At 37.4% G+C, this 26,571-nt stretch overlaps 1 protein-coding gene across 2 annotated transcripts; it reads left to right on the forward strand.

Moving 5' to 3' along the window:
- EXOG (exo/endonuclease G) lies at window positions 1–25,811 on the forward strand. 2 transcript variants are annotated; one of them, XM_069473444.1, is made up of 6 exons: window positions 1–163; window positions 1,407–1,556; window positions 5,128–5,267; window positions 7,097–7,173; window positions 9,081–9,195; window positions 24,998–25,811. In XM_069473444.1, the coding sequence occupies exons 1-6, from the start codon at window positions 1–3 to the stop codon at window positions 25,457–25,459; spliced, it is 1,107 nt and encodes a 368-aa protein (XP_069329545.1). In that variant the 3' UTR covers window positions 25,460–25,811. The 2 variants fall into 2 exon arrangements, with proteins under 2 accessions (XP_069329545.1, XP_069329546.1); XM_069473445.1 differs by lacking the exon at window positions 1,407–1,556.
- Window positions 25,812–26,571: the final 760 nt, after the last annotated feature.

Here is a 26,571-nt window from a genome sequence, read left to right on the forward strand (position 1 = left end):
ATGGCTGCGAAAAGTCTTGCTTCCCGCCTCAAAGGTTCCCGGCGTTTTCTGAGCGGCTTTGTGGCCGGGGCTGTAGTGGGAGCCGCAGGAGCCGGGCTCACTGCTATGCAGTTCTTCCGGAATCAGAGCGCTGAGGCAGCGTTGGCAGTGCGGGAACCGGACGGTAAGTCTGTGAGCCCATTCTCCCCTCCCTGGCCCAGGTTTTCGGGCCGGGACTCCTACCTGGGGCGTGAATCGCAATCCTTGGCGCGCAGCTTTTACCGTCGGCGGGGCTCGAGCCCAGCCCTTGGTTTCCTGCCTGTCCCTTCTCCCGGCTCGGCCTCCCTTCCCTACCTCTCGTCTCGCCTGCCTCCCTCGTGTCCTTCCTTTCCCTGGGGATCTTCGTTTTCTCCACAGACACCCCCACCCCCGCGTTTCCTCCCAAATTATTTATCATGGTATGTATGTTTTAATGTGTATCCGCCCTAAAATTGTCAGTTCCATAACAGTTGGGACTGTGTATGTTTTGTTCTCTATCATATAACCAGCACAGTACCTGGTATGTAATTGGCATTTGGTAAGTGTGAATGAAGTAATAAATTAACACAGTTTTAGTAGATTAGTTAACTGCCCTTATTTTGTCATTGTGCAGTTGAAGAATACCTGCTGTCCCTTCTTCGAAGAATATAAATCCTCATGTTACCATGGCTACCTTATGTTTGATCCCCCCTCCAAAAAAAATGAACACGTGCTCATTTCTTTAACTTTCCCCCGACATGCTAATTTAACTTGCTCCTTTTGATTTTTGGCATTTAGCGAGACAGTTACTCTGGTGGTTCTGGATTTGACAAGGCATCAAGAGAGAGTTATCTTGAAACTGACTCACTGTTAAGCGTGTGCTTAGTTTCTCCCAATAGGAAAAAACAGTACCTACCAGTCTTGCTACAGCGCACGTCTCACTAAAAAACTAAAACTAAGTCTGTGTTTTTGTCCTCACTCTAAAACCATAATAAATAGGTAAGATCTTTTGCATTCCATCCTGTCAATGACTAATTGCTGGTAATGACATGAGTTTTTCCTTTGAGTGCTGCAAAACAGTACAGTTTTTTGTGGAGTAGAGATTTGGAAATTTAATGTGAAAGATCAATAAGATCACGTTCTTATTTAAAAGTTAATGCAATAACTGCCGCTTATCTTGATATAACTATACAACGGATTATAGGCAAAATCAGTACTTTGCCTACTGCCTATTTTCTTTGTCATATAAATAATTGCAAAACTGAGATCTGCTGGTTGATTAGACTTCTGAGCCAGCCCTTTGTAAATCTCACCCCTCTCCTTTTCCTTATAATCTTTCATTCTTAATAAGAGCCACTAATTATTTGTTGGTTTTTGTCTCCCTCCCCCCCCCCCTTTTTTCATTTTAGGATCTGCAGAAAATGCTCTCTTGGGACAATTTGGATTCCCTTTAACTGGAACAGAGACAAGGTGTTACACTAATCATGCCTTGTCTTATGATCAGGCAAAGCGGGTGCCTAGATGGGTTCTTGAACATATTTCCAAAAGCAAGATAATGGGTAGGTGGTTGGAAAAACAAGTAAAGGTATCAATGAAAGATGTTTACAAATTTAAAACAGGAAGGAGTATTGATAACATTCTTAACCTTTTTCACATAATAGCACATGTGGAAAATGACACTTGTATAGCTCACTGGTTAAGTGAACTCTTGCTGGCATCCAGGGAGCCCCACACTCTTCCCAGCTGTCTCAGGGCTGAGCAGATCCATATCTTGACAGATGAGTTTGGAGGGTTTGTCATAAATGTTGCTGCAGCAAGCACCATTCATTTTTTACCTCAACAAATATATTTTTTAAGTGCCTACTATGTGTCTGGCACTGTGCTAAGCCTTGGAGATATATCAGTGTCCAGAGTAGATGGTCTCTACCCCAGTGGCACTTTCAGTTGGGGGAGTGGGTTAACCTATCAAACAAATGATTATGAATGTATAATTATAACTGATAATAACTTTTCAGAAGGAAGTGACAGTAAGTTAGGATAGTATAATTAAGGAACCATAAAGAGTGTGATGAGAGATTATAACATGAGAACCTGATTTTAATTAGTGAGGCTTCTCTGGGAAAGTAGACCGAAGGGTAGGTGGAAATTACCTAGGCATGGGCATTCTAGGTAGAAAGCACAGTTACATCCTTGAAGGCCCCGATGTGGAGAAGAGTTTTGTTCTTTTAGGGAACTAGAAGAAGACCAGAGTGGCTGGAGTGAGGGAGAATGTGATGTGAAATGAGGCTGGAGAGGTAGGCAGGTGTGTAAATCTGTTCGTATGTCCTTATGTGTTGGTAGTTTAATATAATTAAGATGATCAGATCTTGATACCTAATGTCAAATTGGTTTCTAGGTAGATTCTTCCATTTTACACACTCACCATCACTGTTTGTTCTGTCTCCCACCCCTTACACATGGTGAGCATGTGTATTTTTGAGCTTTACCAGTTTAATAACTGATTTTACTTGTGTTTATTAATTACCAGTGAGGGTTAACATTGTGAATTATTCTTCCTTTGTAAATTACTCTTTACCCATTTTCAGTTGGGATATTCTTTTTTGATTTGTAGGAGGTCTTTTATATATTAAGTATAATATCTTTTGTCATAGGTGTTTTATTACTATTTTGTTATTTGCCTTTTAATTTTCTGTATCGTCCACATATTCTCCTTTGCTTTAAGTTGTATGCTATTTCTATGAATATTAAAATGTTGATGTTAAAATTAGTGTGTGCCATTCTAGAGTACACAACAACTAGCAGAATAGTAGGAGGAATATACTTGCTGTTAGAGGGAAACTGATATAGGTGAAAACTTCATCACAGCAGTTGAAAGTTAATTATAAATTTATATCAAAAGAATCCGATTTAGTCTCAAGCCTAATAAATTTAATGTACAAATGTTCCCAAGATAAAAGGAATTTCAATTTTACTAATTTTGTCCTTCTATTAAGTTATCATTTTCAGAAGCATATAAGAAGAGCAGTGCATTTCATATTGCAAATCCTGTGAGCTGAGTAATTTTGGGGCAGTAAAATAGAGCCAATTAATATTTGAAAATAGGGAGCAATATACCCATGTTTTACTTGATTTTAGTGTAAAGGGTCTTCTGTTTTCAGTAATGATGGACTAAGTTATTCAGACTAACTCTACTGCTGAAAACAGCAGGGAATGTTATTAGCAGTATACAAAAAGCGTATTTTTAAAAAATCACTTAAGAAAAATGAAGAGCCAACAGGATAGTGGAGAATTGCCAGGCCAGTGTTTGAGGAAAAGCCAGAATCCAGAGAGGTAAGAGCAGTCCTGGCAAACCAAAACGACATTTACCTTTGATTTCACTGCCTAATAGGGTGAGAGGAAGATTGAAGGAAAGACCTAGGGCTCACCCAAGGTAGGTTTTCTAATAGGAGACCCTCCCCACATTAACCTGGAACTCCAAAAGGCTACACCCTCAGAAGGGAACTAACCTATGCCTGCCCATTGTAAATGGAAGGTTGTCTTGGCACAGAGCAGGGAAGGGTCAAAAGAAAAATAAAAAGCTCGTCCCAAAGAAGGTGAGGCCACATACTGGCTATGATGCAGGCTTGTAGCCAAATCCATACATCGAGTGTAGATCCTTAATCCCCGAGTTTGGTTTAATAAGGTTCTCCACTGGTAAACTGCTGGTTGCCCGATAGAAGTAAATTTACATCTTTTCTCAAGGAAGGCGTCATCTTCTTAGGCCTTTGGAAATTCCCACAAATGATTTTTCAAGGGCAGTGGGCACCAGGCAATGATAACTAGGCACACAAAGAAATGATTCCAATGGTAATGGCACTTAAAAGTATGCTAATGATAATTCTGTATTAGCAGTTATTTTTTTCTTCATGAAGTGATTCTTTTTTTTTTTTTTTGAGACAGAGTCTTGCTCTGTTGCCCAGGCTAGAGTGCCGTGGTGTCAGCCTCGCTCACAGCAACCTCAAACTCCTGGGCTCAAGCAATTCTTCTGCCTCAACCTCCCGAGTAGCTGGGACTACAGGTGCGAGCCACCATGCCCGGCTAATTTTTTTTTTATATATATATATATATATATATATATTTTTAGTTGTCTGGCTAATTTCTTTCCATTTTTAGTAGAGATGTGGTCTTGCTCTTGCTCAGGCTGGTCTCGAATTCCTGACCTTGAGCAATCCTCCCGCCTTGGCCTCCCAGAGTGCTAGGATCACAGGCATGAATCACCACACCCGACCTTCATGAAGTGATTCTAAAAAGCTTAGTTTTCTTACCTTACTCTAAACCTTGGGATCTGATAGCTTTAAACTTTTCTTGGCTGAGTGAAATCACATTGGAATCATTAGTTTCATTGATCTCCATTTTATACTTCTTTGAGTAGCAGTGTTTCATTTCTCTTCCTAACTTTTGTAGTTTAACCTAATGACAGTGGAAAATGTAGTGTTGAGATTTGCTGATATCCTCTGTGGTAAACCATTATGAAGGTATCAGAAAATAAGTAAAAATTGAAATTTTTTTTTTTTTCTCCCATGTGGTACTCAGATACCCTGTTTTAGGAATTTCTGGGTGGAGCCTATAACTTAAATGTTTGTTTTATCATGGCTTAAGAGGTAGTAAGCAAGAAAACAAAGACACCCCTCTCCCCATCCCCCAGGCTGTGCTTGCCCAGAACAAATTATTTTGTGTCTGTATACATGTCCATTATTTCAGTACACATAAACTTGTCAAAATATAATTGTACAATACGATGCATGGTGGTCTTTTTAACACGAGTTTATTTAGTAGCCAAGGTTTTTATACAGCTTAGCTATTTGGTCATTGTTTTTACTTAAATATTATCCGGAGGAGTTTTTCTTTAACTGGAAAGACCAGAATCAAAATTTTATGAGATAGCTGTACTGTATGAAAGGTATTTTTTCCTAGACTGGTACTTTCTAAATTCAGATGAAGTATCCGAACTATTCAAGGAACTTGAGGCATGCAAGCACTCCGTAGTACTTGCTGCTCGTAGAGAATGCCAGCCAGTAGCAACCAGCTTGACTTAGTTAGAAAAATCTTTTTATCTACTGATGACTGTACATTTTGTGTGTTTTTCTTCAGGTGATGCAGACAGAAAACATTGTAAATTCAAGCCTGATCCTAACATCCCTCCAATCTTCAGTGCCTTCAATGAGGACTATGTCGGAAGCGGGTGGTCACGAGGACACATGGCTCCAGCGGGAAATAACAAATTTTCAAGTGTAGGCATATTTTGGGGGAAGAATGGGAATATGGGGCTGATAGTATGTGTATAGTAGAACTTGGAGATTAAAAATCTAGGAGCCAGGCCAGGCGCAGTGGCTCACGCCTGTAATCCTAGCACTCTGGGAGGCCGAGGCGGGTGGATCGCTCAAGGTCAGGAGTTCGAGACCAGCCTGAGCAAGAGCGAGACCCCCATCTCTACTAAAAATAGAAAGAAATTATCTGGCCAACTAAAAACATATGGAAAAAATTAGCCGGGCATGGTGGTGCATGCCTGTAGTCCCAGCTACTCGGGAGGCTGAGGCAGGAGGATCGCTTAAGCCCAGGAGTCTGAGGTTGCTGTGAGCTAGGCTGACGCCACGGTACTCACTGTAGCCCGGGCAACAGAGCGAGACTCTGTCTCAAAAAAAAAAAATCTAGGAGCTAAACCTCAAAACTTGAGAACTTCCGTACTCTTATTTCTTGTGTTTTTCCTGACTTTAATTCTCTTTGTTCAGATGTCAAGACTTTTAAACAGGTTGAATGATGAAAACTAATTGCTATAAAAAGGGAACTGGAAAGCCACTGGGAGCTGAAGCTACTCATTTTTATTTTGAAAAACTTCAAAATTTGTAGGAAATTTGTTGAAACTTATAGAAAAGTTGAAAAAAATAACACAGCAAATGCATTTTGATACATTTACCTTATATACATATATATTTTAAAATCACCAACAGAAAGTTGCAGACATATAACACTTTATCCCTAAATACATTGTACAGGAGCATGTATCATCTAAGAATTGAGGATATTTTTATATGTGAGTATGATTTGTGTATAAGAGTATCGTTATACCAAAAAGTGTATACAAATGTATTTTTTTATATTTGTGCAATATTACCTGAAATACAATTTATATTTCATATTTTCCAAATTGTCTCAATTGTATCCTTTACAGCTTGTTTTGATCCAGTATCCAATTATGAATCGCACTTTACATTTAATTGTCATATCTCATTAGTCTCCTTTAATCTAGAGTGATTTCCTTGTCAAAAAGGGGGAGGAGTATCTTTTACAACATTGATATTTATTATGTGAACTATTGGTGGCTATCATCATTAAGACAGTGGTTCTCGGCCTTGGATACTCATTCATTATAATCACCTGGGGAAGTTTTCAAAAATCCTAGATTTGTACTCTGGACTTATTAAATCACAAACTCTCAGGGAAGGGACCCAGGCATCAATATTTTTAAAGCTCCCTAGGTAACTCCAATGTGCACCCAAGAGTGAGAGCCACTGCTTGAAGAGAAGGTAATCGTGGCATTGGCAGTTAGTGTAGATCAATGAAAAGAAGTACGAAATAGAGCCTTGTGTGTGAGGGTCAGAGGTGTGAAGTGAATTAACACATAGTGGTCAGATACTCAGAAGGACAAGGAATTTTTCTCTGCCACTTTTGAATTAATATGTTTGTACTGTACTACTTAACTAAAAATTTCTGAGAGTTGACTTTGTTGAGAAACTCTGCCAGTGGCTCAAAATCAGAAATTACCCTTAAGCTTCCACATATTGGAAACTTTTAGTTCTTAAAATTTATATTATAGGCTTGGATTTTATAAATGATGAAGGTAAGCACACCAAACTACTTTGTTATAGTCCTTGTTTTGAATAGTCATCATAAGAGCTTTCTGTCCTAGAATGGCTGTTGCTTTGATTTATGTAAACAAGTAGTCACTAGTTGTCTCTAGAGCTAATATATAAGGAACTGGTTTTCTGTGTCTGCTTTGTAAAATATCTTTCAAAGGAGAAGGCATTTCAGTGCAAGTTATTATTTTTCTTTCTTTTCACAGAAAGCCATGGCTGAAACCTTTTACCTTTCGAATATTGTACCTCAGGATTTTGATAATAATTCTGGATATTGGAACAGGTAAGGGGTGAGAGTTTGTAAAATATGATTCTGTGGAAGGTGAATGATGTGACAGGAGAATGTACTAATGTGTCTATTAGTTGTTTCTGTCTTTGTTTTTCAAAAGCTGACCCTCTGAAAGTAAATTCTTTGGACCAGTTTTCTTTGCTACATTTTGGGAGTACATTCTTCTGTGGAAGAACGGACTTCAAAACACGGCCACTTTTTTGATCATCTTTGCCACCGTTCAAAAGTCAAATTTTGAGAGAAACTACTCAAAATAATATTCTTGCTAAAAATGGAGACAGTAACATCTTTCTTGAGTGTGTTAAGGGGACACTATTTTTTTCCTGGTATTCCAATGTTCCTGAGCTTTTTTTTTTTAAAAAGAAAAAGTGGTGCTGTTTAACTTAACCACTGACCAATTTTTGATAGAACCTAACTATAAAATCATCTAGGCCTTCTGCATTTTTCTGACACTGTTAACAAGTTTTGTCAGGTGGTCTCTTTAAGCATCTAAAACTAGAACTGTCTGAGGTTGTTTCAGGCTATTTTTTTTTTTTCTCCATATAGTACTTTGTGGTTTAAAGTAAGTGAGCGCCCCACACTAAGTAAAGACTGCAGCGGTTATCAGTCATAGACTCAATTGTTTCATCTACATACTTTGGCTTACCCCTACCCGGATTATTAGCAGATTATAGCAGATCACAGATGTTTTATCTGTCAATATTTCATTTTATATTTTTAGAAGATAAGGATTTTTTAAAAATATAATGTAAGTGCTATTCTTGCACCTAAAAACTTTAACTGTAATTCCTTATTACCAATTTTACACTCAGTGTTCACATTTCCCTGATTATCTTTATGTATGTATGTATGTATGTATGTATGTATTTATTTATTTTGGTTGGTAGGTTTGAATCAGGATTCAGACAAGATCCGTACATAGATTTGATTAATATATCTTTTCAGTCCCTTTTAATCTGTAGTTTTCCCTTTCTCTCTTTTTTTCCTTGAAAGTTATTCGTTAAAGATCTGTGATGTTTGTCCTATAGAGTTTCCTTCCCATATTCTGGATTTGCTGGTTGCATACCTGTGGAAGCATTTAACATTTTCTTTTCCCCAAGGGATAAGTTTTTGGGAGGAAAACTTTACCTTGTAATTGGGTATATATGCTATTAAAAAAAAATTGTTTTTACTTTTTAGGTAAGAAACCAAGAGAGATGATATGCATTGTTATCTCATTGAAATCTCTTCCAATTGTAGTATAAGAAAGTGCATGTTAAAACTACATGCCATTTTTTTCTGGTAAATTCACATAAACAGTTTTTAAATGATAAATCCCAATATAAAGATTGTTGTGAAACTGCTTTGTCATGTATTGGAGCTTATAGAGTAAATTGGTCCAACCCTATTAAAAGTATTGGTTTTACATATGATCAAGAATTATTAAAATATTTATTCAGAAATTCTGGCACTTGAAATTTATCCTAAGGAATTACTACAATGTTGTATTATATAAGAAATGTGTAGATAAACCCAATTGTCCTGCAGTAGGAATGGTTAAATAAATAAGATACGTCAACTCATTGGCGTGATATATAATTTTTGGAAAAACATTTATTTCAGAACTATGGCACTGAAAAATGCCCTAAATTAACAAAATTTCAGTTCTAAAATGTATTCTGAGTACACATAGAAAAATGTAGATAATTGTGCTAATGTGTGTGATTTTTAAGTTTTTTTATCCAATAAACTTTGTGAAAATCATTGCTTATATTGCTTATAATGTCTTGTGCCATGTTCTCACTTAAGATAATTTCTCAAATGCAGTATTCTTAGTGTCTTTCCTAGGAACTGATAGGATTTGCTGCTTTTCTGTATGTATGTCTGTGAGAATATCATACATTTTTTGCTTTGCTTTTCAGAATGGAAATGTACTGTCGAGAACTGACAGAGAGGTTTGAAGACGTTTGGGTAGTATCTGGGCCTTTGACCTTACCTCAGACTAGAAATGATGGAAAGAAAACAGTTAGTTACCAGGTAGGGATATTTTTTAACATTCAGGTTTATGTTACTTGTATGAAATCATCTCATTCTGTATTCTACTTTTTAATTTCATTTATTCAACAGTATTTATTTAAACACCTACTGGGGTGATAGGCATGGTGGATATAGTGATGGATGAAGAACTATTGACTTCAAGGAGCTCACAATTTAGAAAGACAGACAGACATGAACAATTAATTTCATTAAAGTGATATGCTGTAATAGAGATACATAGACGAAGTGATGGCACAAAAGGACTGACAGACTCTACTTGGGTGGTTCAGGAAGGCTTAACAGCAAGAGATACTTGAGCTAGATCTTGACAGATAAGTATTAAGAGTAAACTGAGTCAGAAGGGGAGCATGGGAGTTCCAGAAGATGGAGCAGTATGAACATGGGGCATTTGTAGTCAATAGCATGGTTCTGCGATTTATGTATTTATTTATTCATGGAGACTAGAGCTTATGGTACAAAAAAGTATGGGTGACTCAACAGGGTGAAGATTTCTACAAAAACAAGTGGATGAGGGCCAGATAATAGATGACTTTCTATTCCATGATAACGACTTGGGTTCTAATTTTTAGGCACTGAGATGTCATAGATTTGTTTCAAGTGTGGGAAAAATGTGATTTGTTTTGGGTTTTGTAAAGAGGATTCTGGCAGCGGTGTATAGAGGTAGATAAGAAGGGGCACTTTTTAAAGGAAAGATTAGAGGCAGGGAGATGAGTTAGGGCATTACTGCAGTAGTCTTTATGAGAACAGATAAGGGGCTGACCTCAAACAGTTGAAGTGAGGAAAATAGAATAAAGGAAAGAGTAACCATGAATTAACCTTTTGGGTGAGGAAGGGGGAAAAGTTCCAGGATAACAACTGGATTGCAGTGAGTTGAATAAATGGAAGGAAAAGCTTTTCTTTTAGAAGCTTGGCATTTTTAAACGGGGAAGTTTTTTTTTTTACACGCAAGATACTTGAACACTTTTATAAACTGAAGGAGAGGGAGATTAAAGATACAAGAGTATAACTGGTGGTGTAAGAGCTTCGGATATCCAGTGTTGCTGGGGAATTCTTAGGCCAGCCTTCCATATCAGCAGTTTACAGAATAGCATACCTGAAGGGCAAGTGTTCTGCCAAAAAAACATAACATTGAAACTCATCCTGCAGAAATATCCTGAGGATTCTGTCAATATGATGGCTGAAATGATAGATCATACTGTCAGGTCTACGTAGGGTAGGGAACAAGGTGGCATGAAGGGAAGGAGGTGATTAAGTAAGTAAAAAGAGACAGAGTAGAGGAGTTGCTGGTAAAGCCAAAGAGGAGGTATATTTGGAGGGAATATCCTGGCTTAGCTCTGGGAATAAAGTAGATATTTAAAACATGTTGGTTAGGTTAAATGATTACTTAAGAGAATCTATGATAAAATTGAATAAACCTGAGGAACAGATTTAGGGGAAAAAAAAAACCCTTCAGAGTATATTCCCTCTTGACTTCCTTATTATCACCCTGTCTCGATCAGATGTGCAGTGATGTGTAAGCATCCAAGCATTTGTAGGTCCCTATGAATAGCCCACTTTCCTTTTTCTCATACAAAGTTATCTATCCAGCTGCCTCTATTTGTTGGATGGAGATGGTAGAATGGTTGTTTTCAAGGATTCTCACACCCTTGAAGAATTCCAGTTGTTCTTATGGCAGTGAAAGAGGGCTAAAGAATTAGTATTTTAAATTAATTAATTTTAATTTCTCTCCTCTCAGATTAATTTCTCTCTGATCAACTTAGCTAGTTTAATTTAGTATTTTTTTATAGTCTTCAAAGAAAAAAATGGCTTAAAGCTTTCTGTATTCTTTTATTTTTCAAGTATTAATTATTCTTGGGCTTTGTTAAATCCTCTTTGCTCTTACCACTGGAAAAAAGGTTCTTGTAGTTTTGATTGGTAAACCTGAAATGATCAAATTACAGTTCTATGTGTGCTTTGTTTCCATAAAATTGTAAGATTTATACTACTAGCTTATTATATAGTAGAAGAAAAATTTATACAAAGTTTAAAAGGAAAAATCAACCAATAATTAAGAGCATTTCACTACACAGTTTTTTATGTGGATGTTTCTGTTGAGTATATGTTGCCTAAATGCTGTAGTGGAAAATGTATTGTTTTTCTTAAGCTGAATGTAATTTTTAAAAATATATGAAAATATTAATATTATATATCTCCTAGCTCTTCCTGCCGAAAGGGCCTAGAAGCAGTAATAGGCCATTAGCAGTGAGATCAGATCTTGATTTCTCCTGTGAAAAGGACCCAGCACTTAGGGAAATGGTTGATTCCAGGGGTGGTACAGGGAAAGTACATAAAGGAACATCTTGTGCCAGAAAGCAAGCGAGTGCTCAGATGAATGCTGGGGACATGGTCACAAAGATATGAATCAGCTTGAAGGAGCTCCCACTTACCATATCTGGGACTACTGAATATCAAAATAAAATGGATTATAAACCTATTGAATTAAATAGGAATCCATATTCTTAATAAAGAAGTAAATATATGGGATGTAAAGAAAAGCTTCTGCTTACCATAGAATGCCAATTAATAAATTTACAAGATAGAAAGAGTTATAAAAATCTTTCTGCAGCTGTCATGGTGATAAGTGATTCAGGCAAGAATCATCAGTGGATGCTAAAATTAATGATTGAAAGTTTTGTGAATGGGGCATTTATATAGTCTAAAATATCTCCCTATAAATTATTTATTAATCATAAAGTGGGAAATGATAACTTTACAGTAGAGAAACACCCCTTTACCCAAGTGATCAAATTAATATTGCCAGTAATGGGACTTACTGATACACTGTACTTCCTGGTGTGATGTACTGAGAAGGATAAAGTATTACTTCTGTGACATTTCTGCCAAAAAAGCCTAACATTGAATCTCATCCTGCAGAAATGTCACACAAACCCCATGTGAAGGGCATTCTGTTAAACAGCTGATTTGTACTTCACGAAAGTGTTTGTGTCATAAAATACAGAGGCAGAAAATCGACTGTTCCAGATTAATGGATACTAAAGTGTCATGAAAACAAAATGTGTAGTGTGATCTTAGATCAGATCCTAGACCAGAGAAACAAAAGTTGCTAAAAAGGACATTATTGGGAGAATGGGCAGCATTTGAGGTCTATAGATCTGATAATTGTATTTTATCATTGTTAAGTTCCCTAATCTTGATAATTGTTCTGTGATTATGTAAGTGAATATCTTTGCTTTTAGGAAATGCATCCTGAAGTATTAATGTTTAGGGATAAAACGGTGTGTCTGTCCCAAAAAGTTTATGAAAAATAGAGAAAGAGAGATAAAGCTAATGGAGCAAAATGTTAACAATTGGTGAATCTGGGTGAAGGTTATATAGGAAGGAGTTTTCTTTGTGCTGTTGTTGCAAATTCTAAGTTTGTAATTAATTCAGAATTTTAAAAATTTATATATTAAAATATGCATATATATAAAGATATATATTAATATATATATTTTCTGTACCAGAATTCTTATTACACTGAACTATATAAGGATAACCACTGAGCCGGGCACTGAGCGCCTGGGATTCCACCTAGGCGGGAGGATCGATTGAGGCCAGGAGTTTGAGGCTGCAGTGTGCTGATTGCGCCACTGCACTTTAGCTTGGGTGACTAAGCAAACTCCATCTCTAAATAAATAAGTGTGTAAATAAACAAATACATGCATACATACATACTAAAAAGACTTAACTTGGTTCCCCTAATTATAATAGTTTATCAGTGAATAATACACAGACATGTTCTGGTAGCCTTGAGCACAGTTTCAAGAGAACTATCAGCTCTCCTCACCCTACATAGTGCCATAGTGATCAGACGTGTGTGAGGTCAGTTGAGATCAGCTTCCTGGTATACTTTGAGTAATAGTCTTGTTTTGTTTTTTTATTTTAAAGCCTTACTGGTGTTAGGTCCTTTTTTTCAGAATCTGGGCCTCTAATCCCATATCATTACTTTTCTGTGTCTCTATTAATTTATAGGACCTATCCGTGCTTACATTGGCAGATCTTTAATTCAGCAAATCTTCAAGTACCTGTTATGTGGGAGGAAGGTATACAGAATTATAAATGACATGCCCCAACCTTGATTACATTCTTGATTACTTTCTCCCCTCTTTCCTATATTTCACATCCTGACAGACATCTGTCACTCTTAATTTCTTTGAATCAGCAAATTTTATTAATTCTCTTTCTTAATAACATTTTACTTAGACTTTACTGAAGTTCTGAACACCTGCAAGGATTGGAGAAGTCTCCAGTGAGTTTCTCTGCTTCTAGTTCTGTTGTCTACCAGTCTATCTGGAGTCTAGAAATCATGACAGAGAAAGTATACAGTTTGACTTTTCCTCATCCTCAGAACCATCAAAAATGAATAAGATCAAAAGAACAAAAAAGGAAACTCCATTTATACTGAAATTAGGGAATGTTGATAGTCCCATATCAAAGAAGTTCAAATAATACCTGCAAGATAAAGTACAGTTTGGACTAAATTATAAAGGATATTAATTTGACATGTCTCCTGTTATCAAAGCATGGGACAGGGTCCTTGAATTAGTAAGGAAGTTCCAAAAGGGCCCCACTAATAGCAGGCCACCAGAAAAACTTCTGGTGACCTGTCTTCTCTTATCAAAGCATGGGACAGGGTACTTGAATTAGTAAGGAAATTCCAGAAGGGGCCCTACCAGTAGCAGGCCACAGGAGAAACTTGGATTTTTTCCCTTTACCTTGGAATAGTAGGAAGGGCAGGGTGGGTATAGTCATTAAAAGCAGCGTGTATTTTATGTCAGATCTGGCCTTGTATTTTTGCTTTAATAGTTACTTGCACGTGGTCCTGGGAAAATGGTCTGTCTTTTTTAAAGTTCAGTTTCATCTGTACAATTTGGATAATTGTAGTATTTACTTGATTGGGTTGTTAGGATCATTGTTTGCTTGGTAACTAGCACATAGGAAATGTTCAGTAAATGTTAGCCACTATTATTCCTTTGGAGGCTGACTTATGAGTGAAGATCAGGATGTTTTGTGTATTCTTTGGTGTGTGTGCCCATAAACCTGTGATTTCTAAGGTCCTTTTTTTTTTTTTTTCCTCCATAGAACCTCAGAGGTCAGGTGCCTTTTTATTAACTTTAAAGCACAATTTTTGCAGTCTTCTAAACAGAGATAATGGTTTTGAAACTTTTTTATGAATTGCATGTTATGTTAGAAGTTGTGAAATTAGATACCTATATTAAATATGGCTTAGCCTTGATGCTTTTTTTTTTCTCATGGCATTGAAGTTATAATTGCCAGACTATCTTTTAATGAGCCTTGAATTTAAACTTTAAAATTTTTTTATTATGCAATTATATGTGCATGATAATGAAAATGTTAAATCTTAAAACATGAATGTGAAAGTACATGACATTGTAATGAATTGAAATGGTACAAGACAAGCTGAAAAGGTAGTCTCCTGCTTACGCTCCCAATCCCACTGTCCAGTTTTTTAGTTGTTCTGGTGGTTATTTCTATATCTCAGAATAATGAGTGCTAAAATATTTTATTTATGATTTGTCAATTATTAACAGCTGATTCATCTGTATGAAATTTATTTAACTCCTTGCATTGCTACAGTCTCTGCCAATCACACATGTAGTTTTAGTTCTTCTGTTGGTAAACTTTACGTCATATACTTTACATAATGTAATTAAACCTTTACTTCTTGGTCTATCACTTATATATTGTCAAGGTTTATGGCATTTTTACACTTATGTTTGCTAACTATAATTTAGTCTGAGGCTTGCCTATAGCAGAGATTGTAAACTGAGGTCTCCTATGGCACTTCCAGCCCATGGAAGTATTTTATTTGGCTCACATGGTATGTTATTTTCTAATTAGTAGGTAATATTTAATGGGAGATTTCACATAAGTCTAGATTTTAGCATCTCTTTAAAAAAAATTAGGTGACTTGATCGCACTTGGCATACACTCTCATAGGCCTCAGTTCACTAGATGAGAGTATCAGTCCTCTCCTTGGATTGAGCACATATTCTTCAGTTCACCATAGTCCTCACCCAGCCTATTTTACTCATTTACAGTCTAGTCTTTGTTGGTCATTGACTTTATAATCCCAGGTCTATTAAATATATAACCAGCATTTATAGTATTATGAGTGTGTAAGTAGTATGTTTGGACTTGTAAAGAAGTAGATATAATTCTATGTCATTAAGTCTGTGTCCCTTGAGAGATAAATATTATCACAAACAACGGAAAAACTGAGAAGTGGAAGGTAAATGTGGCAGTGTATTATAATTTCTATTTTTTAAAATGTAATATGCTTTTACCTTCTAATTCAGGTAACTTAGATCATATAACCTTACCATACTATTTTTTAAAAAGGTAAATCAGTTTCTTCTTGACAGTCTTAGAGCCTGACTTTGTGTTCTAATTTGGATTACTTGTTTTTTCCTTCCTTCCCTTCCTTCTTTTCTTCCTTTTATTTAACAAATATTTATTAAGCTTCTACTGTGTATCTAGTGCTCTACTGGGTGCTTATGATAGATAGCAATAAACAAGGAAAACAAAATATGCCCTCGTTATTGTGGAGGAAATACACAGCAAAAGAAAATGCCATGTAGGCTCTGGAAAAAAAAAAAATGCCATATAGACAAATAAAGCATGGTAAAGGATTGTAGTGGGGGTGGGAAAGAAAGAGAGGGGGAAGCAAGATTGAGCAGAAACCTAAATGAAAGGAGAGAGCAAGCCATCTGAGGAGTCTTTCAGCTAGAGGGAGCAGCAAGGGCCAAGACACAAGGGGAGACTGAGTTTGGCATGTTCAAGGAGCATTAGTCTGCTCAATGTGACTAGAGCAGAATGAGCTTGAGAAGGAGGTAAGTCATAGAGGGAGGCAGTGGGAAGAAGTCTGAATTGTATTAAGTGAGATGAGCCTCTCTTACAGGGTTTTGATCAGGATAATGGCATAATCTGGTTTACATTTTTCATGTCCACCCTGGGTGCTTGTGAAGAATAGAAGAATAGGTGGAAATAGAAGAACCAGTTAAGAGACTAATGGAGTTGTCTAAGTGAGAAATAATAACTTGAATAGAGTAGTGGTGATAGAAATGGTGAGAAATGGTCTGATTTAGGATGTGCTTTGAAGGTCGAACTGATGGGACTTGCGGATGGGTTGGTTGTAGAATAAAAGGGAAAAAGTCAAGGATAAATAACATGTTTAAGTCTGAGATGATGAAGACCAGAGCGGAGCAGGTTTAGAGGCTAGAAGTTGGGGGTGTGTTTTGACTATGTAAATTTGGCATTATTTGAGATGTTTTGTAGGCAGGATATGAGTTTGAATCTCAGAGAGGTTGGAAGTGGTCAGAACACAGATGGGGTTTAAAGCTATGATGAGATTCTATAAGTGAGTGTAAATAAGAGAAAACAGATTGAAGTCTGAACCCTGGAGCACTTGAACATTTAAAGGTCAAGAAGAGGAAGATCCAGTGTTAAGAGTCAGAGGAGCAACCTTTATGGTAGGAGAAAAACCAGGGGTGAGTGGTGTTCCAGAAGCCAAGTGAAAAAAGCATTTCAAGGAGGGAATGGTCAGTTGAGAACTGACCATTTGCAACCTCAGTAAGCTGTTTTAGTTTTAAGTCAATTGTTCATCTGTCATTCTGTTTCTTTTCCTTATACTCCTAGCTTGGGTCTACTTTATCTTAAGTGTCTCTCCCCCTTTTTCTTAGATTCTTTTTTTTCTTCTTTTTTACATTGCTGGAGTATATCCTCAATTTTTTTCTGCAAGAGTCAATGGACAGTAAATTTTCTGAGTCCTTGCTTGTTTGAAAATGTCCTAAAACTCTGGAGATGCGCTCAGGAATCTGCATGTATGACAAGCTCTCTAGGGCAGCTTTATGTACACCGTCAGATTTAAGAATCATTCCTTTGTTAAAGAGTATTTTTCTCACTTCATCCTGGAGGCAGAACAAAGCTATGCTACTTCTGTTAGTTGCACAATAATTTTGCACATGGATTTTTCAGTCACACACCTTGATTTTTTTTTTTTTTTTATTTCAGCTTATTACAGAGGTACAAATGTTTAGGTTACATATATTGCCTTTGACGCATCCAAGTCAGAGCTTCAAGCATGTCCATCCCCCAGATGGTTACACACCCCATCCATTAGGACACACCTTGGTTTTGATACCCTTTATTCACTAGAATATTACTTAAGCAGTGGTAAAAATGTAAGATTTGGCTCCTTCATCTTTGTTTTATCTTAATGTTGTCACATCCATCTTTCATCTTTCATAATTTCATGACAATTCTTAGTCCACTAATGTACTGCTTGCTCATTCTCAGCACTTTCATGAATATGTTCTTTTTTATACCTCTTTACTGCCATTTCTTTTTTTTTGAGACAGAGCCTTGCTCTGTCTGTCACCCAGCTAGAGTGCCGTGGCATCATCATAGCTCACAGCAACCTCAAACTCCTAGGCTCAAGCTATCCTCCTGCCTCAGCCTCCCTAGTAGCTGGGACTACAGGCACACACCACAATGTCCAGCTAATTTTTCTATTTTTAGTAGAGACGGGGGTCTTGCTCATACTCAGGCTGGTCTCAAACTCTAGAGCTCAAGCAATCATCCTGCTTTGGCCTCCCAGAGTGCTAGGATTACAGGTGTGAGTCACGGTGCCTGGCCTACTGCCATTTCTTATGCATATACTTTTTAAATTGGAAGGAGGGAGGAGCAAAAACCTGTGCTCAGGTTTCCTTCTTTAACTAGGAACCATTTTAATCTCTACTCATTAATTTTTTTGCAAAGCAAGTTAATATTTTTTAATGTTTAATGTTTTAAAATATGTTTAACATATTTTTAAATGTTTTCTTTGGAAATAATTTCAATTTGTAGAAATGTTGTAAGGGTAATACAAAGAACTCCCCTATATCTTTCACCTAGATTCACTTAGTTAATATTTTGCCACATTTGTACTCCCCGCATATATAGGTATACATATAGCTGTTTTTATTATTTTCTGAATCATTTGAGAATTAGTTGTAGATATCTTGTCCCTTTCCTCCTGTTCTGTTACATAACCACAGAATAATTATCAAATTCATGAAATTCAATGCATAAGAATACTATCTGTGTATTTACAGTCCAAATTCAAATTTTACCAGTTGCCCCAATAATATCCTTCATGCAGTCTTTTTTTCTGATCCACGATCATGCATTGCATTAAGTTGTCATGTCTCTATAGTTTCCTTTAATCTGAAATAGTTCCTCATTCAGGCTTTTGTCTTTAATGGCACTGATATTTTTGAAGAGTACAGGCCAATTTTTCAACTTGGGTTTTTCTGTTGTTTGCTCATGAGTAGTTATGTTTTTGACAGAATATCACAGAAATGATCTTGTGTCCTTCTCAGCGTATCACATAAGAAAGTGGATAATGTCAGTTTGTCCTATTATTGATGATATTAACTTTCATTACTTGGTTAAGATTGTGTCCACCAGGTTTCTTCAGCATTTTCTCCTTTGGAATTTATAAGTAATCTGTGAAAATACTTTGAGACTATGAGAGCATTCTTTTCCTCTTCAAACTTTCACCCAATAGTTTTAGTATTTAGAAACATCCATTGATGTTTCTTGCCTAAACTATTACTATGATAGTTGCTAAATTATTTTCTAATTCTTATTCCTTCTACATTTATTCATTGACATTACAGTGTTAGAGCTTTTCCTTCTAATTTGTTATCAGTGTAGACTCATAGTCTTACTTTTATTCAGTGAGTTATCAATTTACTGTGATTATTTATTTTGATGCTCAAATTACCCCAGATTTGGCTAGTGGGAGCCCCTTCAGGTTGTCTTCTATGTCTTTTTGATGCATCCTCATCATTTTTTTAGCATTTCCTACTTTCTGGCCTTGAGGCTATGTTCCAGGGTTATCTTGGCCAAACTCTGTCATCAGCCATTTTTCCAAGGAGCCCTGGTTCCTTTTAGTAGGCATTTGATATTTAGAAACCAAGATGTGGACAAGTTGATTCTTGAGTGCTTGCTCTGCTGCTTGGCTTGTTATGTATGTTCACCACATTTATTTTTAGCCTTTTATAGTGGGTGGAGAGAGCCCCAAAGATCACAGTACACAAATTCTATTACCTTTAGTGGTTCACTGTTGGGAGGCCCTTTATTCTCCAGCTTCTGTGTTCCTCTGTTTGAGAAGGGGATTTATAGACCCTGGTTATTGAGAAAGCAGTTAACTGTGTTTGTGTTATATGTTATGTATGCATATGTAAAGTTGAATATTGACGGGAATCCATATCCCTGGAGAGGCATATAGTCTTTATTTTTCTCAGAAGCATATCAAAGTGACATCTACTTTTATATATTTATGTTTTTCACTAATGTTTCCTCTGTAATAATACAGCTTTTGTTAGATTTGGCATTATTTTTCAGGTCAAACTTGATTTCAGGTAGAATTTTAAACTTAAAAATCTGTAGTGTATCTAGTAGCATGAAAGTGAAATATAGTCCGTTAGTAAATCAAATTGGAAAAATTGTCTGGAAATTCTTGCCATTTTAACAATTTAGTTGGGCCAAAATTTTTATACATATGCGCACACACATATATAAACGTAGGAGAATTTGGTTAAGGAAAACGGACATGGCAGGCAAAGCTAGGCTAGATGAAGAGATGGGAAGAGGTAGGATATGTTCTAAGAAACAGTGAGTTAGAGCATTCACATAGGGAAGACTACAAAAGTAAAAGGAAAGGTTGGGGCCTGGTAGCAGAAGCCTTGAATGACAGGCTAAAAAAATTCAGGCTATTCTCTAGCAAACAGGGCCTCTTAAAAGTAGGCAATTCATAATAAAACAAATGTGGGTAAAATGATGTCCTTTAATGATTGTTGGGAAAGGGGACAGAGCATTGCCCAGCCCTAGAGACCGGTCTGTTCCTTTCAAGGAACATATAATTTGAATCGTGAATTCCTGTTTCCAAAGGAGTGTCTTGTAATTATGTATGGCAATTCAGAATGCTTGCCAAGTGTTTTATTTTCTCAGATCTAGCCATTTAATATTTACTACTTGTTTATAACTAGATTCTGAACCTTATTTTAAGAGAATGTACCCAATAAAAATGAAGTTTATTTAGTTTTCTATCTAGGCAATGAAGCATATATGTGTTTTTACTTTGGAGGAAGTGAAACAAATCAACTGGCCTTTATTGAAGGCTGTGTACGTCAGGTGATATGTAAGTAGCTTTTATATATGCTATCTATTCAGTCTTCACTTCAGCCCTTACAAAAAAGTAGTCATCCTCTTTGTAGACAAGGAAATAGAGGCTTTAAGGGGTCAAATACAAGGCATATAGCTAGTAATGGTCAAAGGGGGGAATCCAAACATGGGTCTGTCTGACAATTGCCAATGATTCATAGCATTGTTCTTTGAAGCTCTCAGAAGTCTACAATAAAGGATTTCTGTGCTCTTCATATACAAAATCTTAAGGCCAGCAGGTAATAAAAGATGGTGTGGATGGAGAGTAGTTGCAAGTGATATTTGCTAGCATGCAAAAATAACAACAGAAAGTGGGCCAAGAGGAGGATTCCTTATAGCCAGGCAGAAATGTCTGTTAGAATATGTAGGAAAGGATCACATCATCGTAGAACTTGAGTGAATGTGAGCCTAAGGGAAGATTAGTAGCAGTGATTTTATCAGAAGTGAGTCATCTGACAGCTCTAATCAGAATCACCCCCTTTATTATAGCAGAGGTCATCCATGTGCTTTCTCTGATGTGCCTGTTTGAAGAAGAGATTGATTGCAGACAATTGAAATATACCTGAAGATTCTGGCTTGGACATTATAAATGACCTGACAAGAAATGTGAGCTTCAGATTTGACAACTCAGTGGTTGTGGTAATGTTAGAAGTATTTTCCAATCTGTGTTCTCTTTCTACAGCAGCACTTTCCAAACTTCCACCAACCAACCCTAGAGTGGGAGGAAATTGAAAACATGCCCCCAGGAGTCTTGAGGCATCACCTGAAGTGATAAGGGAGTGATTTTTTTTTTTTTTTTTTTTTAAGTTTTCTGTTTTATATTTAGGGAAAGCTTTTGTTCATTTCCGTATCTATTCGTTTGAATGAAAAGTAAATTATTTTACTGGTTGTCTCCTTACAACTTCCCCCCGCCACATAAATCTTCAAGTACTGTCGACAGCCTGGGAAGAAGGCACTTGTTTTACTGTGACTTAACAGGCTTCTACCCATTGGCCCAGAGCAGGCACCGCAGCGTGAGAAGTACTGTCTTCCAGGGTTTGAGCTGCCACACAGCATCTGCTGAGGCTTTGCAGATAACACAAGGGGCAACCACATTTTTGTTGACTTTCCTATACCTTGTGACTCCCTCACTTTTCTTCATTCCTTCTCTCTTCTCAGGTATGGATTCCTTATTTATCAGACTACCATCTTTTCTTTCTTTCACTTGATTGGCATGACTTTTTAAGGGCTTAGTCTCTTGATGTGTCCCAGCAGTTTTATTTTTGGAATTTCTTTTTTTGCCTTCCTAGGGGAATGTAACCAAATATATCTATCTGATTCTAACAGGTACATGTTTTTTCCTTATGGTGCTTCTTAATATTTCATTTAAGGCACAATTGCTGTATATGTGACATTATAAACGGCAGGCTTAGTGTGGGTGTTGTTTGCTGTGGGTCTCTTTTGGGGCCAGGGGATGGGATGTTGGTGGCAAATTGTCATTTCTGTTTCTTATTGAAGGAAAAAAGCTCAGGCCAGCATTATAAGAAAGCTAACTTCAGCTTGTGAGTGAGTGCCAGCTTATGTATTGTATTTTCTAGTTATTCCCAGTCAGTTTCCAATTTTTGTTACTATCTTGACAAGAGTTCTGTGCTTTTTAGTAATTTAACAGCAGTGAGGGTTTCCGTTGTAAAGTATTTTTATACCTAAATCTTATATGAAAAAGGGTTGTTGTGATTTACTGATACTAAATACTAGGTTCTTGTTAAGCCTTCAAGACTTTGTTTGTGTCCAACTTGGTTTCTCCTTCTGAAACCCCATTGTTGACTTTCAACTGGTCTAACCCTGCTTGATTCTATGTTTCCCCACTATCCCTCTGCAAAACCATCTTTTGAACCCAGTGCAGTTGTAGTCCCCATCTTTTGAATGATGTCCACTATAGAAATAGCTTTTTACATAGTCTTGCGTATTTAAACATTTTTTTAAACTAACATGTCATTGTATGTATCTTCCTAACAATTTCATGAGAGAGGCAGTGTGGGTATTTCTATTACCTATTTTATAAATGAAGAAATGAGAAACAAGTGGGCATGACTTGCAGCTTAGTGGCAAAGCCAGGACTTGACCAGGTCTCTGGGATTCAATCCACTGAACCATTCTGCCTCAGTACCCTAGTTCTGTTTAGAAACATTTTCTGGAAGTCTTCCAGTTTTCCCAAAAGTGAGAAAAATTTATTACGCAGGTTGAATTGTCTACAAAGAAGATAGCCCGGGAATATTTTAAGATCAATTTTTAAAAAATTATCTTAAATTCAAGGAAGAAACAATGGATTTTCTGAATTTCCAAAAAGGACTGGTCCCTGTTTTAGACAGGTTAGAGATGTTTGCTTCTTGAGAACCAAGTAACTGAATCAGAGTAGAGATAGTGAACAGTTAAATTTTTATTTTTCTCCTTATTTCTAGGGATAGTAGTTTACCCCTTTGAAATATTTTGAGAAGGTCATGGGTAGAAGGATCACATGTTGTGGTTCCTAATAGGAATTTTTATGTCCATGAGGTTGCTCAGAAGTAGTAATGGAAGTCCTTTTTAGCTATTGTGAGAGTTTTTAAAAACCTATAGAAATGGTACATTTCCGTGAAGTAAAGCTGTGGTACTTAAAATGTCACACTTTTCTTTTGGCTGGAATTTAATGAGCCTGAGTAGAAGCTCTTGTTGGCAGCAAATTGGCATGACCAGTTAATTATTTTTGAAAATTGCCATTTGTTTGTAGACAAGGAGTCCATGAGGAGAGAAAATAATCGAGGGAATGGTTAGAATCTGCGAACCGTGCTGCAGTGATGAGAAATGTCCACGAGGTGGCACCAAGAATTTGCTTAAGGGTTGGATCCCCAGCCAGGGCCTGGAACACTTGAAGCCCATTTCAACTTCTCCCCCCTTGTGAACTATGGCCCAGCTGCAGCTGTGCCCTCAGCTCTGGTCCCCAACTTCCGCTGAACCCCTCTAGTGCTGCTATTTGTGTGCTATATTGGCATCTAACCACATTCTGCCTGCAGTGAAAGCTGTGGGTATTGGCTCCCCCTCCAGATGATAAGTTTCTTGAGAGTAGGCACCAGCTACATTTACTTTAAAACTTACTCCTTTCTGTATTTCTGGCGAGCTGCATTGTTGAGTTAACATCTCTTGGTGATCTGTGGGCTAATTGTGGACCTCCATAGGGCTCACTCTCAGTGTGTTTTTTTGCTTTGAAGAGTATGTTTATTTTCCCAGGTGCATGAATGACTTTTTGGGGTAAGGGTGGGGATTTTGTCTTGTAGATCATGTAGTTTCATAGACTATTCTACACTGCACCCTGACCAACCACTTTCAGTAACTTCAGAGACAACTGGTTATAGAAATCATTTCTGTGTTTGGGATTCCTTGCAGTCCTGCAGTTGGTCTTGGCAGTGGGACCTCCATGTGTGACAGACAGCAGATGGCTATGGAGTTCCCAGGCTGTGTGCCATGTAGGTAGGAGCTTGGGAAAAGCAGAAAAGAATCCTCCTTTGTAGCTCTCATCCCTCTGACTTATTTAGGGCCTCAACAAGGAATCCTGCCACAGGCATAGCTGTCTGATTAGGAGAGAAAACCTACTCCACCAGGGAGGGCCTGGGAAGGACAGTAATACCATGAACATATTTTAGTTGGATTATGTCATTTTACTGGGGACCATTAAGTAAATGGATGTTCAGTTTTTCAGAAAACAGATAAGGCTTTTAAGCCAATTGGAAGGAAATCTGAAAAGGTTTCATAATAATGTTATTTCATGAATACAGCCAAACCACACAGGCAACTAAGTTATATTTTCTAGGCCTGACCCTGGCTCTGGTCTCTTTATTTATTGTGTGGATACTTTTCCAAAGTGTCATTTGACAACATAGTCAAAAGTTCTGTGTTTGATAGCAAGCCTGAGTGTATAAAATTCTGAGCAAACATCATTTACATTTACTCAATTTAATTAAAAAAATGAGCCACAATCTAGGCAATGCTGGAGATAGTAATGTTAATGTGGTGTCTGGGTGCTTCTCTAAAGGCTATTTGTTTAGTTCCCTAAGTGAATTTGATAAACTAAGGCCATATTTTTATTTCTAGAGCTGGGAGTACCCAAGTTAGCAGTTTTGACCTTTGAATGTTTAGAGCATGAGGAGTTCTGATTATGAGATGAAGAGAAAATGACAGCTTTTCTTGTCCATTAAAAAACCAAGACTCACACATGGAATTCCTTTGTTCTTTGTCCTATAAACAGAGCAGAAACTGTGACCTCTGCTCTTTAGGGTGGCATTATTTTAAAGAAGCAATCAGAATTAACCTGTTAGATACTCATTTTGTCTGTGAATCTGTATTTTGGTTTATTATCTTTGGCAATTGAATTTAAATTCATTGGGGTGGGGTAGGGTGGCTTATAAGTGAATTTTCAGAAATGCATAAGTTTTTTTAGGAAAAATTTGGGAATTGCTAACACAAATTGGCATTGCTTATATGATGGTTTTGTTTTCAGGTGATTGGAGATGACAACGTGGCAGTCCCCTCACACCTTTACAAGGTGATCCTGGCCCGCAGAAGCCCAGTATCTACTGAACCTCTGGCACTGGGGGCCTTTGTGGTACCCAATGAAGCTATTGGCTTCCAACCCCAGTTAACTGAATTCCAAGTGAGCCTCCAGGACCTGGAGAAGTTGTCAGGACTGGTGTTTTTTCCTCATTTGGATAGAACTAGTGACATCAGGAATATCTGCTCTGTGGACACCTGTAAGCTCCTGGATTTCCAGGAGTACACTCTATACCTGAGCACAAGAAAGATTGAGGGAGCCCAGTCGGTGCTCAGGCTAGAAAAAGTCATGGAAAAATTGAAGAATGCAGGGATTGAACCAGATGATTACTTCATGAGTCGCTATGAGAAGAAACTAGAAAAACTCAAAGCTAAGGAGCAGTCAGGAATCCAGACAAAAAAGCCATCTTAGTTTTTATCTCAGAAGATGTGTGGTTTTATCTGTAACGAAGCAGGCATGCCCTCTTCAGGCTAATATATTTTAGTGGCATTGCTTAGAAAAAATGATGGAATTCTAAATTTACAATTAAAAATTCCCCCAAAAGATGAAAGATCTACAGTTTCTTGGTAAGTATTTTATTTGACTTGGGAATTTTTTTTTTTTTTTTTTTTTTTGAGACAGAGTCTCACTCTGTTGCCCGGACTGGAGTGCCGTGACGTCAGCCTAGCTCACAGCAACCTCAAACTCCTGGGCTCAAGCAATTCTCCTGCCTCAGCCTCCCGGGTAGCTGAGACTACAGGCATGCGCCACCATGCCTGGCTAATTTTTTCTATCTATTTTTAGCTGTCCATATGATTTCTTTCTATTTTTTGTAGAGACGGGGTCTCGCTCTTGCTCAGGCTGGTCTCGAACTCCTGAGCTCAAACAGTCCTCCCGCCTCGGCCTCCCAGAGTGCTAGGATTACAGGCATGAGCCACCACGCCCGGCCTGACTTGGGAATTTATTGTTATGAAAGCCGTTACACCTGCAGGAGGGTAATCTGTGAAATTAACAGGAGAACGGTGTCCACAGATGGCACTGCGTTTATATCTTTCTGGATATAAAGTTTATGAAGGCACTGTTTACTTTCATGCCTTCAAATCATGCATTGTCTTTAATGTATCTGCTCAGCCTTCTTGGAACACGATATGGTACGTTTTTTTTCTCCTGTGACCTGAGTTGGTCTTGGAGATGGCTTTTAGAAATCCTCTATGTGTTAGCCTGTCCACTTATACTGATATTTGTTTATTTTTTATTTTTTGAGACAGAGTCTTGCTCTGTTGCCCAAGCTAGAGTGCAGTGGCATTGTCATAGTTCACTGTAGCCTCAAACTCCTGAGCTCAAGTGATTGTCCTGCCTCAGTCTCCTGGGTAGCTGGGACTACAGACATGTGCCACCATGCCTGGCTAATATTTCTTTCTTGTCTCTCCTCTCATGAACCTGCTATCCTTCCACTTCTGTCTATATAGAAGCACTCAACAGCTACAGTTTCTGTTCACTTAGTGTGTTCTATCTGCTACGCTCAGTGTATTTTCTCAGAATTA

The sequence above is a fragment of the Eulemur rufifrons genome, chromosome 7 (assembly GCF_041146395.1).
Source record: "Eulemur rufifrons isolate Redbay chromosome 7, OSU_ERuf_1, whole genome shotgun sequence".
In the NCBI taxonomy this organism is placed as follows: domain Eukaryota; kingdom Metazoa; phylum Chordata; class Mammalia; order Primates; family Lemuridae; genus Eulemur; species Eulemur rufifrons.

Coding starts and splice junctions, on each gene's coding strand:
- EXOG (XM_069473444.1), top strand. CDS start 1: ATGGCTGCGAAAAGTCTTGCTTCCCGCCTCAAAGGTTCCCGGCGTTTT. Junction 7,174..9,080: donor AATTCTGGATATTGGAACAG/GTAAGGGGTGAG, acceptor TTTGCTTTTCAG/AATGGAAATGTACTGTCGAG. Junction 9,196..24,997: donor AGAAAACAGTTAGTTACCAG/GTAGGGATATTT, acceptor TTTTGTTTTCAG/GTGATTGGAGATGACAACGT.